Source organism: Bubalus kerabau, chromosome 1 (assembly GCF_029407905.1).
Source record: "Bubalus kerabau isolate K-KA32 ecotype Philippines breed swamp buffalo chromosome 1, PCC_UOA_SB_1v2, whole genome shotgun sequence".
Classification (NCBI taxonomy): domain Eukaryota; kingdom Metazoa; phylum Chordata; class Mammalia; order Artiodactyla; family Bovidae; genus Bubalus; species Bubalus kerabau.
Genome location: NC_073624.1, coordinates 191,500,010 through 191,513,607, shown reverse-complemented (window position 1 = coordinate 191,513,607; position 13,598 = coordinate 191,500,010). Strand labels below are relative to the sequence as shown.

Here is a 13,598-nt window from a genome sequence, read left to right as displayed (position 1 = left end):
ATTCTACAATAAACCATAATGGAAAATAATATGAAAAAGAATGTATATATGTATAACTGAGTCACTTTGCTATACAGCACTATTTGTAAAATCATCTATATTTCAATATTTGGCTCAGCTAGTAAGGAATCCACCTGCAATGCAGAAAACCTGGGTTCCATCCCTGGATTAGGAAGATCCCCTGAAGAAGGGAAAGGCTACCCACCTCCAGTATTCTGGCCTGGAGAATTCCATAAACTGTACAGTCCATGGGGTCACAAAGAGTCAGACATGACTGAGTGACTAAGCACACTCACTTTTGTCAAATACTTTGAAGGACAGATGTTTTAAGCTATTTTTTTTTTCCTTTTGCTAGTGGAAGGAGAGGTTGCAAAACCTGATTTTGTGTTCACTTCAGCCTGCAGGAAACTAAAATTTACACATGTGCTTCTTTTAGCACTTAAATGCCAAAGGGAGCTTGTTCCCTTTTTAAAACCTTTTGTCTTAATCCTGAACTCTGCATGTAGATGACTATTCTGCAATTACTCATAATTTTAAATAACGTAGTTTCTGTTCTAACATATGCATATGTACACATGTATTTTACACTTAGTACAGAATTAGTCTTCTTGCAGTGTAGGCCAACCATTTCTCCATTTGCTAGCTTCCATTTTCTGGGTTTTCTATAGATCTGGATGGTTGGCCTTTACTCATCATAAAGTTTTGCTGGAGGGTTGGGAGTAGAGATGAAGTGTGAGAGATAACAAGCTGGGAACTGGTGATTTCTCTCTTTATATTTACAACTATTTTCAAGTTTGAGCATCCTCTGTTTTCAACTTGTGTTGTGAGCATGGTTTGTGCATAGATTTCTTACACCCTTCTTTTAGTACTACACTGTTTTTGGAGGAAATATTTGGAGACAGGTAGTTAAGTGTTTACCACTGTCTTTAGCTGCCCAGAAGAAGTAAGATTTAAAAGTTTAATTAAAACAATGAACTGTTAAAATTCAATAAAGTATTACAGATTTTAAAACTTCAATAATCCTGTCATCAGGTCTTTCTAGTATAACTTCAAACCAAAAAGTTGTTAAGAGGAAAAAACTCAATAGATTAAAAAAAAATTGTAATAGACACAAAATTCACTTTAATTTTTTGAGAGTTATGTTTTACTTGGTAGGAATTTTTTAGGACTTCAAGCCCAGGAGACAGCATCTCAAGTAACCCTGAGAAACCTCTTCAAGGAGCAAAATTCACTTTAGACTAGTTATAAAATGATAGCCTCTTATAACAAAAGTGTTCATTTATATAGTAATAAAAAGTTCTTTTGAACACAAATAAAGAGTAATCCAAGTAGAAAAACTGGCAAGAGACATGGATAATAAAACTAAGCCTTCCATAAAGCATATGAAAATATGCAGAAATTAAAATAAGATTTCATTATTATGTATCAGATTGAGATGACTAACCTATCAGGTAACAAGGAAGGTGTTCAAAAACAGGCATTCCCAATCACCAGTGGTTACTCAAGGACATTTGGAGAAATACATACAGAAATACATACAGAATAAAACCATTTGATAGAACCTGTCAAAATAGTAAACATGTTACTTATGTATACTCAGACCAAATACATATGTGCATACTTGTCCAAGTACACACTGGGACCAAGTATTTTTATGAACTGTAAATAATTTCACCTAAAAGATACACTGAGGTATCAAACATCTGTACTGTACAAAATGTTAAGTACAATTTTGTATTTCAAAGGATGTAACAGTAGTGAAAAACTAAAAAAAAAAAAAAAAAATTAAGATTCATCAAATGGTGGAATGAAAATAAAATCCTCAAAAACTTCAGAAAGAAAAATCCTAATATTATTTTAGGTTATTTTCTCCTATTACTCATAATGAATTTTTACCTATGCTGCTCATCAATATGATAGAGTTATGGAATTTAAAAATTACCAATCATAAATATATACAGTTGACGTGACTTTTTGGGTGATTTTTAAAACTGTATATACGCACATACTTTTTCTTTTTCTGAAACACTGAGTATAAATTGAAGAGAAAGTGATTCTTGACCCTAAAATGTGTCAACATGTATTTCCTTAGAACAAAGACTTTATCTTACACAACCCCCAAAAAATAATCAAAAACAGGAAATTCAATAGTATCTAACCCAGGTATCCCCAACCTCTGGGATCTAATGCCTGATGATCTGAGGTAGAGATGATGTAGTAATATTAAGAGAAATAAAATGTACAATAAATGTAATAGTTTGAATAATCTCAAAACCATCACCACCCACCCCAATGGGCTGGAAAAATTGTCAGCCATGAAACTGGTGCCAAACTGACCACAGTCCAAGTTCAAATCTCAACTGTGCCAACATCATCATTTATAGTTACGACCCTCTCCTGCCTCCAAGATTTAATGCAAGATAAAAAGCATTCCATTTAGTTATATCTTTTTTTCTCCTTTAACATGAAACAGTTTTTCAGTCTTTCATGTGATGTTTCTTGACACTGGGATATTTGAAGAATATAAGCCAACAATTTGAATAATGTCTTTTTGGTCTGTCTGATATTTCTTAATGATTAGTTTCAGGCATGCACTTCCAGCAGGCATATTTCTCAGAGGTGATGTTCTGTCCTCTTCAGCGCACTGTATCAGAAGTAGTATGGTATCACGTTATGCCTATACTGATGGCAGTAGCAATAATTTTTGTTACAGTGGTATCGTATCCTTCTGTTTCCCCATCAAAAATTTGGTAATTTTTCCCTTCATAAATGATTTGTGGGGAGATAAAATGAGATTATGTAAGTATCCCACTTCTCAATGAACATTAGTCCCAAGTTTTAGCATCATTAATTATTTTCTAACTTAATCATTCCTTAAAGACTTATTAGTTGGCATTTGACTATCAGGAAGAAATTCTCCTTTTCATTCATTCATATTAGAATTTACAAATTCTTTATTATACAGGAGGGTACCATCAATTACTACACATTTTTATTTGGATTCTCACATAGTCCCATATTTGGCCAAAGGGAGATCCTTTAATCTAGTTCTCCCACTGGCCTTTCTCTGTCCTTCTGCAAGACCCCTATAATTCTCTGAATATTTCCTTACGTTGTAAGGTAGGTGATGCAAATATTTTATATTTTGATAGAGATAGGTTATAAATGGTATACATTTGTAATATCAATAAATTGTACACTTAAAATAAGTGTATGCTGCTACTGCTAAGTCGCTTCAGTCATGTCTGACTCTGTGCGACCCCACAGACGGCAGCCCACCAGACTTCCCCGCCCCTGGGATTCTCCAGGCAAGAACGAACACTGGAGTGGGTTGCCATTTCCTTCTCCAAAATAAGTGTATGCTGCTAAGTCGCTTCAGTCGTGTCCGACTCTGTGTGATCCCATAGACGGCAGCCCACCAGGCTCCCCCATCCCTGGGATTCTCCAGGCAAGAACACTGGAGTGTGTTGCCATTTCCTTCTCCAATGCATGAAAGTGAAGAGTGAAAGTGAAGTCGCGCAGTCGTGTCCGACTCTTTGCGACCCCATGGACTGCAGCCTACCAGGCTCCTCCGTCCATGGGATTTTCCAGGCAAAAGTACTGGAGTGGGGTGCCATTGCCTTCTCCGAAATAAGTGTATATGTATATGTTAATACTCTAGCTAGTGGTGCTTTCTACACTATTATGAGCAAGCAATTTTAAAACTGTCTTAAGTAAATATTTTGATGATAATGGAGACGAAGTTTCTCACCATTTAGTGAAAGAAGGTACAAATAAAAGAGAATATGAGAATTAACTCTAGGTTTTATAGATAGATATACATAAAAGAAATAAATACAAAGGTGTATATGTAAGCATGTATGTATGTGTGTGTATATATATACACTCAGATGTATATTTTCTAGCTCTGTTCACTGAAAGGCCTTACAAGCACTGAGGCACCTGAAGCAATGGAAACAATCAGCTGCCAGATCTCGGCTTCTCAATACTGCTTTCCACTAAAAGCAAGCAGATCTCCTCACAGAAAAGGTTAACTCCAGGCTTGGGGCAAGATAAGAACAATTCTTCCCTTTAATTCAAAATGAAAATCGATAGATATAAATTTAATAATTAATAAATTGAACTCTACATTTAAAAATGGCTAAGACAATAAATTTCATCCTAAATGTATTTTACCACAATAAAACAAAAGTATGCACAAGGTGTTGCTTAATCCAGATATAACTTATAGTCTGTCCTCTGTATACATGGATTCAACCAACCAGACTGTAGTATTGCAGAATTTACTACTGAAAAATACCTGCATAAGTGGACTGAGCAGTTCAAATCCATGTTGTCTAAGGGTCAATTGCATATGAAAACACTATGGCAAAAGCACCATTCTTTTCCCATAAATCATGAGAAACACACATCACAAATAAACAAGAAAACCCTACTGCCTGAAGCAGTTTTCCTGCCATGTCTCTCAATGCACTTAATTTAAAAGAAAGAGTTCTGAGGCCTTAATAGATATGCCATGTATACCAACACTTAAAGAAAATAAACATAATACAATACATAGTCTAAGCCTTGAACAAACTTGAGAACCAGTAAAATTCACTGAATATTTATTTACTATGTGGGAAGTACTGTGCAATACTATCAAAGACACAAACAGAATAAAAACTGATCTCAGCCTTTTAGGAGCTTAAAATCCAGTTGCTTATATGAAATTTAGGACATTAAGCTCATGACAATGTAGATGATCCAATTTGGCAAAGAGATCACAGAATCTACCTGAAGATGTCAATCTGACTATAACACTATGAAATAAAAAAGTAGTTTAGTTTTGAGCCCTGATATTAAAAGGCTACATTAAGAATTCAGCCTTGTTTCTCAATAGTTTAAATCAAATCAGATAACATGATCATCTACATGAGATGCTAGCAGGACAAAGCATCCATTCAATATTAGCTGTTTTCTAGTAAGGTCATCTCAGAACAAGGTAAAAGAGAGCTGTGTTCTGGACTCTTCAAATACTGAGGGAAAAAAGTCTTATTTTCTAAAGTTAAATCAACTACCTAGCTTTCTTGGGAAAAAGTAAAGAACGAATCCTTAAATACACTCTTAAAATAAAATATTAAAATGTAAACCATTTCTTACTTGGATGTAATTGTGTCTCTTTTTTTCTATCTCTTTCTCTCAAGTCCAGGGTACAGAACACAGATGCTCAAAGATTATTACCTATATCGAATAGGAAAATCAGGGTGCCCTTTCAGAGCTCTTATTTAAATTTTCTGGTGAATGTAGTAAAGGAATTACCAAATTGGTAATACTTTAGATATAACTGCATCATGTTTCAAATTCTCTCAAGAATCAGAAAAAATATTCAAAGTGGGTGAAAATACATCAAACTAGGTATATATAAATATATATGGTTTGATGCTACTTAGTAAAACATTAAAAAGTCCCATTAATGGAACCTTTTTGAGTATTTAAAAGATCACTACATTTAAAGTTGAAAGTGAAGCATAACAAAAAGGAATTCAACATTTTTTAAAGTTCTTACCACAATCATTTCTGAAGGCTCTAATACAAGACAATCACATCCTCTTTTTCCTCCAAACTGCTTACCAAAACTATAAAAACAGAAAAATATTTTTTTAGCAAAGGTTATAAAATGTATCAATACAGAAAAAAAAAATGAACCAAAACAACTTAGATGTTAACCAAAAAATTGTGATTCTATCGCTTCAAGATTTTCTTAAAAACAAACAAAAAAAAGCCCTTCTTTTACTTGCCCAGATATGTGGCCTCAATACACAGTGTGATAATTATTTTAAAAATTCTGCCTTTAACTAGTCTCTAAAACTGATTATAAAAGATATCTACCTAATCTCAAATTTTGAACATCTATTAGTATGTGCTGAATTAAAGAAAAACCACACTTGCTGCTGCTGCTGCTTAGTCACTCAGTCATGTCTGACTCTGCGACCCCATGGACTATAGCCCACCAGGCTCCTCTGTCCATGGGGATTCTCCAGGCAAGAACACTGGAGTGGGTTGCCATGCCCTCCTCCAGGGGATCTTCCCAACCCAGGAATTGAACCTGGGTCTCCTGCATTACAGACCGATTCTTTACCACTGAGCCACCAGGAGAGCCCCAAAACTACACCTACTGAAGAGTAACACTAAAATTATGGAATATTTAAAAAAAAAAAATTTTTTTTTGAAATTGATATAACAGACATAAAAAACTTTAAAGATATTATCACTTGAATATATTAAAAAATGAAGTAAGATACATAAATGATTCATTAAAAAAAAAAAATTAGTGTTAAAGCCCCTGGATAGCTCTTTGGAAAAAATAAAAACTGCAGCAGTACTCAAAGAAAATTTGAGTTTTTATGTATTTGTCTGGAAGAAAGATTTCTACGTAAATCAAAAGAAGCACTCATAAAGAAAATACTGATATTTTCATTTTAAAAGACGAACTTAATTTTTTAAAAGGTGGGTTATAAAAAAATATTAGACACAGAAAAGGATAACATATTTAACATGAAATAAAAGCAATCTAAAATACTATAAAATGGAAATTAAGTACCATGGTTAATTATAAAATATATAAATAAAATACTATAAAAAATAACTTTAAAACTCCACTAATAATGCAAGCAAAACTATAAATACCAAAATATAAACTTAATAAGGAAATACAGAAATCACTTATAAAAAAACTATACAATTTTATTGATGAATTGAAAATAGGACTTAATATAACAAGTGATACAGCATATACTTACAAGGAAGCTATTATAAAAATGTCAACTTTCCACAAAGTATATGATTATATACAAATATTAGTTTATAACAAAATCCTAATCAAAATCCAAATGAACTTACTTTTTAACATAACAAAAAAATCACTTTTGTTTTTTCTTAAGCAATAGCCTGTATTTTTTTCTTGTTGTTCTTCCTCCCACCAAAATTCCTACCTTATGTAATACATAAAACAATAAAAGTAAATATGTAAAAGGCTACTTTACAGATGGAATAACAGGGAATAGATTTACTCTCCTACGTGAAAAAAAAACAACAAAAAATGGAAAATCAGACAAAACACATTAAACAACAGTTTCAAGACTTTGGAAAGTAGGTAGGACATGCATATGGATGCTTTAGAGAGGAAATTAAAAACCTAAGATGACTCTTACAACATCCCAATTTTACTAAGTACAGGTAATCTCCAGGCCACAATGCAAAAAGGGAGAAACCTAGCAGAGTCTGCCAGTGTCACTGAATTGAAAAGACAAAGACAGATTTGGGGTGTGGAAAGCCTGGGCTACCTGGTGGCTCAGATGGTCAAGAGTCTGTATTATGTATTCTACATAACTTGTATTATGCGGAAAGACCACATAATACACGGGACATTGGGTAAGATCGTCAGAAATTGATTTCCTTTGCAATGTGAAAAATTAGTCTACACTAAAGAAGTACTTTTGCCTGGAAAGTCCCATGGATGGAGGAGCCTGGTGGCCTGCAGATCATGGGGTCCCTACAGTCAGACACGACTGAGCGACTTCACTTTCACCTTTTACATTCATGCATTGGAGAAGGCAATGGCTACCCACTCCAGTATTCTTGCCTGGAGAATCCCAGGGACGGGAAGCCTGGTGGGCTGCCGTCTATGGGGTCGTACAGAGTGGGACACGACTAAAGCGATGAAGCAGCAGCAGCAACAGCAAAGAAGTGCTAGATTCACTCAAACAAATATTAAAGACTTAAAATAGATTCCAATTAAGTGAACTACATGTCAGAAGAAAGCCTAATACTACTCTAAAGAAATACAGCAAAAGGTGAAATACAGCAACATAGATATCTGACACCCAGTAAAACAAAAAAATACCATGCAAAGAGGACTATATGATCCATAGCCAAAGAAAAACCAATCTATAAAAACAGATCTACAGCTGTCAGCAGTGAGTGAATCAACAGACAACACTGTAACAGCTATTTTTAAGTATGCTCCAAATGTTTAATAAAGTGAGATAAACATGAATTCAACAGAGAAACAGAAGCTTTTTTTTTTTAAAGACCTAGTGGAATATTCTACCACATCACATATGTAGACACATGTCTGGTTGTGCCTGTTTTTAGTAGTGTTAACAACGGTGAGTGGTTTCACATACTGTCAATTTGATATGCTCACAATACTATAAATCCTCCTATCAATTTTCCATCTATTAGATTTAGTATCCTTTTTTGATTGGTGACCAGATCTCAAGTGTTATTAGGGGCTACTGAAAAAGCCATTTTATAATTGTATCATTCCTTCTGAATTTATCAGCTAAAGTTCTGACATAAAGAAACATACTCCAACTATTTGAATTCCTAGAACAATAACTTATACAAGAAAGGCATGAGAAAAGCTGCACTGGAGATGACATGACTGTACATTAAGTAAATTCTATACATTCTGTTTTCAGGTAATTCCAGTCCAGTGGTTAGCGCTCAGGGCTTTCACTGCTGTGGCCTAGGTTTGATCCCTGGTCAAGGAACACAAGCAGTGTGGCACAGATTAAATTGATACAGGCAAATTTTTTTTTTTTTTTTAAGAAAGAAACAAGAGAATTTACCAAGATTGAAGGATTCAAGCTCAACATTCAAAAATCAATGCTTTTATTGTATATTATCAATGAACAATCTGGAAAAAAAATTTAATTCCATTAAAGGTAGAATGAAAACACAGAATACTTGAGATAAGTTTATAAAACCATGCACAAAACCTCTATAAAACTGCCAACTAAAAAAACTATAAAACACTGACAAGAAAATTAAGATGTCCTAAATAAGATATACCTTATTTATGCGTGGAAATGTTCTACAAATTCAATGTAATCAACAAGTTGCCTAAGAGACATTGACATGATGATTATAAAATTTATATAGAAATGTAAAAGATCTAAAATAATTAAACCAATTTTGGAAAACAAGAAGATGGAATATTTATTTTACATTTCATGGTAATTTTATAAAGCTAGAATACTCAAGACAGTATGGCATCAGATTAATTTATAGATCAATAAAACAGGACCGAGAGAACAAAATCAGACCCACATATATATGTTCAATTGATTTTTGACAAAAGTGCCAAGGGAATTCAATGAGGGGAAAGATATTATCTACAAGTAGTGACAGAACAATGACATATCGATACAGAAAAAAAGAAGATTTTAATACCATAATCAAAAATGAGAAATGGATCAGAGATATAAATGAAAAAATGGAAATTAAAAACTTCTCACAGCACAGAATTTTTGTACATGTCCTAGACAAGGGTTACTGAGGAAGTTTCCTTCCATATAGCTAAATTTTAAAAATTTTATCATGAACGAGTTTTCTCAAATATTTTTTTTCTACTTACTGAAAGGATCATGTAGCTTCTGTCCACTCTTTTACTAATGGAGAATACTACATTAATTGTTTTATGGATTTTAAACTTCCTTGCATTCCTAGGATAAACCCAACCTGATCACAAATGTCTAATACTTCTAATATATTCATGGATTTGGTCTGCTATTATTTTGTTAATTTCTACAGGTATGTTCAGGAGAAATAATTGCAGTTTTCTTAGAATAGTACATCATCATGATAATACTATATTCATAAAGGAGATTGAAAAGTTCCTTCTTCTATTTATCAAAAGACTTTACATATGTGTTAATGTTAATAATAATGCTTCATTAAACATTTCTCTGTGGGGCCGAGCTGGCGTGAGCATTCAAGGTCCATTTCCAGCTTTGTCTCACTGGTAGAGCCTCTGGCTGTCCCGAGAGGGTGAGCTGGTACTAATGGTGTAGATTAGGGTCGGGGCGGCCCACATGGTCCTTGCCTTCTGGCTAAGAGGCCTCCTACCCACACTTGGGTCCTCCCACGTCCGCTGCTGAGGGCCCCATGCTCCCCTAGCCTCTCCACGGGGAAGCGCTGGTGAACAGGGTGGCTCTCAGATTCCACTGGCTCTGAGAATTAAGACTGAATCAACCTGGAATCAAGATTGCTGGGAGAAATATCAATAACCTCAGATATGCAGATGACTCCACCCTTATGGCAGAAAGTGAAGAAGAACTAAAGAGCCTCTTGATGAAAGTGAAAGAGGAGAGTGAAAAAGTTGGCTTAAAACTCAACATTCAGAAAACTAAGATCATGGCATCCGGTCCCATCACTTCACGGCAAATAGATGGGCAAACAGTGGAAACAGTGGCGAACTTTATTTTTTTGGGCTCCAAAATCACTGCAGATGGTAACTTCAGCTATGAAATGAAAAGACATTTGTTCCTTGGACGAAAAGCTATGACCAACCAAGACAGCATATTAAAAAGCAGAGACATTCACTTTGCCAACAAAGGTCCGTCTAGTCAAAACTATGGTTTTTCCAGTAATCATGTTTGGATGTGAAAGCTGGACTACAGGAAGGTTGAGTGCTGAAGAATTGATGCTTTTGAACTGTGGTGTTGGAGAAGACTCTTGAGAGTCCCTTGGACTGCAAGGATATCCAACTAGTCCATCCTAAAGGAGATCAGTTATGAATATTCAATGAAAGGATTAATGCTGAAGCTGAAACTCCAATACTTTGGCCACCTGATGCAAAGAACTGACTCATTGGCAAAGACCCTGATGCTGGGAAAGACTGAAGGCAGGAGGACAAGGGGACGACAGAGGATGAGATGGTTGGATGGCATCACTGGCTCGATGGACATGAGTTTGAGCAAACTCCGGGAGCTGGTGATGGACAGGGAAGCCTGGCGTGCTGCAGTCCATGGGGTTGCAGAGTCGAACATGACTGAACAACCAAAATGAATTGAAATATCTGAAAAATGCTTAGCAGTAAAGCCATCTAGGCCTAGGCATTTCCTTATGGGAATATATACAATAACTAATTTACTTTTTAAAGGATATTAAAATTTCTAATTGTTTTTGAGTGTATTTATATTAATATATGTCTTTTTTTCTTTTCCAATGCAGCTTGTGGGATCTTAGTTTCCAGACAGACAGAGATTAGTTCTCCACCCCTTGCACTGGAGGCTCAGAGACCCAACCACTGGACTGCCAGGGAAGTTGCCAGTGTATGTCTTTTTAAGATTTGTCCAATTTGTTAGTATAAACTGACTGATAAACTTCCCTAAGAATACTTTTAATTTCTGTAAGATAGTAATATCCCCTTTTTCAATACCTAATATTGATAATCTGTGTATTCTCTTTTTTAAAAGGGCAATCTCAAGGTATAACAATTTTATAGATCTTTTCAAAGAACTTTTCGTTTCATTGATTTTCCTCTACTATTTTTCTGTTTTTTCACTGATTTCCACTCAAACTTCTGTTCACTTTGAGTTTACTTTATTATTCTTAAGCTGGAAAAACTTAAGATGGTTGAATTGAGACCATAAAAGTACTAATACTAAGACTTTCCCTCTAAGGGCCTTCAGCTGAATTCCATAAATTGTGATGCGTGTTCATTTTCATTCATCAAAATACTTTTTAATTTCTGTTATCACTCTTCCTCGAATTATAGGTCATTTTCAAAGGCATTGTTTCAATTCCCACATTTTTCTCTGGTATCCATTTACAATTCAACTTCAATACACTTAAGAGGACAAACTCTGTATGATTTCAATCCTTTTTAACTTACTGAGACTTATTTTATGGTCTAGAATAAGCTCTATCTTGCATAAAGATCTAAGTCTGAAAAAACCATTAAATCAAAGTGGCTGATAGACTTAAGGTTTATTAATTTTTTATTATAGCAGTTATATCACTTATTGAGAGTAGAGTTTTGAGATCTCAGCCATTACTGCCTGGAGAATTCTATGGATAGAGGAGCCTGGTGGGCTACAGTTCATGGGGCCACAAAGAGTCAGACACGGCTGAGCAACTAACACTATCTACTAAGCCATCAGCAAAAAAAAAAAGTGAGAAATGCACATTAAATTGATGTTTAACATAACTACATGTATTTAAGAATGTATTCCAATTTCAAATGGCAATATTCAACAATGCAATTTCAATTACTCTTAAACCAACCTGATAGTTGTCATTAGAACACAGTGGCAATTCCCAAGATTCTTACATGGCCTAGCAGAAACTGGAATTCCAAGAATATTTTGTATCTACAGATTAATACGAGGAGACGTGCACTTAACAATACTGCATCTTCCTGGGTATGAACATGGATTGTTTCTACATATATTTACATTGTCTTTAATTTCACTTATTAATATTTTACATTTTTCAGTGTATAAGTTTTTTACTTTTAAAATTGTTAAATTATTTCTTAATATTTTTGAGGTTATTCTGAATACACTGTTTTCTTAACTTCATTTTTAATCTTATTCACTGCTAGTATAAAGAAATACAATTAGTTTTTACATATTGATTTTATATCCTGTGACCATGATATACTTTAAATTTTACTAGTTAAGTTTGTAGATCCCTCTACACACAAAAACTGGTAGTTTTATTTCTTCCTTTCCATTCTGTATGCAACACCCATTCATGATAAAACTCTCAATAAGCAAGAAATAGGGGGGAACTTTCTCAACTTGGTAACAACTATTTGACAAAACACCAACAGCTAGCACCACACTTAATGGTGAGAAACTCAACACTTTACTAAGAGCAGAAACAAAGCAATGATGCTCCCTCTAAAGCATGGCTTTTAAGATGGTATCGGGGCCTCCCTAATGGTCCAGTGGTTAAGAATACACCTTGCAAAGCTAGGCACACCAGTTCAATTCCTGGTCCAGGAAGATGCCACATGCCCAGGAGTAATGCAGCCTGCCACAACTACTGAGACAGCACTCTAGAGCCCAGGAGACACAAGTACTGAGCCCACGCACTGCAGCTACTTTAGTCCGCATGCTTAGAGCCTCTGCTCCACAACAAGATAAGCTACCACAATGAGAAGCCCATATACCACGATGAAGAGTAGCCCCACTTGCTGCAAGTAGAGAAAACCCTCACACAACAATGAAGATGCACCACAGCCAACAAATAAATCTTAAAAAATATATATTAAAAAAAAGATGGTATTGGAAGTCCTAGCTAATATAATAAGAAAAGGAAATAAGAGGTATACAGATGGGAGGTAAGACATAAAACTGTCCTTGTTCTCAGATGATTTGATCATTCATGTAGAAAACTTGAAAAAACTGACCAAGAAAACTCCTGAAACTAATAAGTGATTACAGCAAGGCTGCTGGATGCAAGGCTAACATACCACTGGCCAGGGGATTTTTGCAGAAACTAACGTCTGTAGTTGGCAATTTGTTATATATGTGAATATTGAAATGTCTCCAGTCAATAACATTTGGGTAACAAAAGACATATTAATATTTTTCTGGTCAATAAGTTGTTAACATACAAAAGTTAACTGCTTTCCTATAATAACAGCAAGAATATGTGGGATGTGATACAACAAACACCATCTGCATTAGCATACATGAAAATAAAATACAGTTGACCTATGAACAACACAGGGGTTAGGGATACCAAACCTTCCTGAGTCAAAAATCTAAGTATAATTTTACCGTCAATCCTCCACACTGGCAGTTCCACATCTGCTA

General features: G+C 34.8%; 1 protein-coding gene across 4 annotated transcripts in view; it reads right to left on the bottom strand.

The window, feature by feature from the left end:
- Window positions 1–13,598, bottom strand: part of RAPGEF6 (Rap guanine nucleotide exchange factor 6) — a 233,824-nt gene that overhangs the window by 163,863 nt on the left and 56,363 nt on the right. For all 4 annotated transcript variants that reach the window (XM_055548160.1, XM_055548155.1, XM_055548158.1 and 1 more), the window contains exon 5: window positions 5,549–5,618. In XM_055548160.1, coding sequence (XP_055404135.1) covers window positions 5,549–5,618 — 70 coding nt within the window. The remainder of the gene's footprint in view (window positions 1–5,548; window positions 5,619–13,598) is intronic.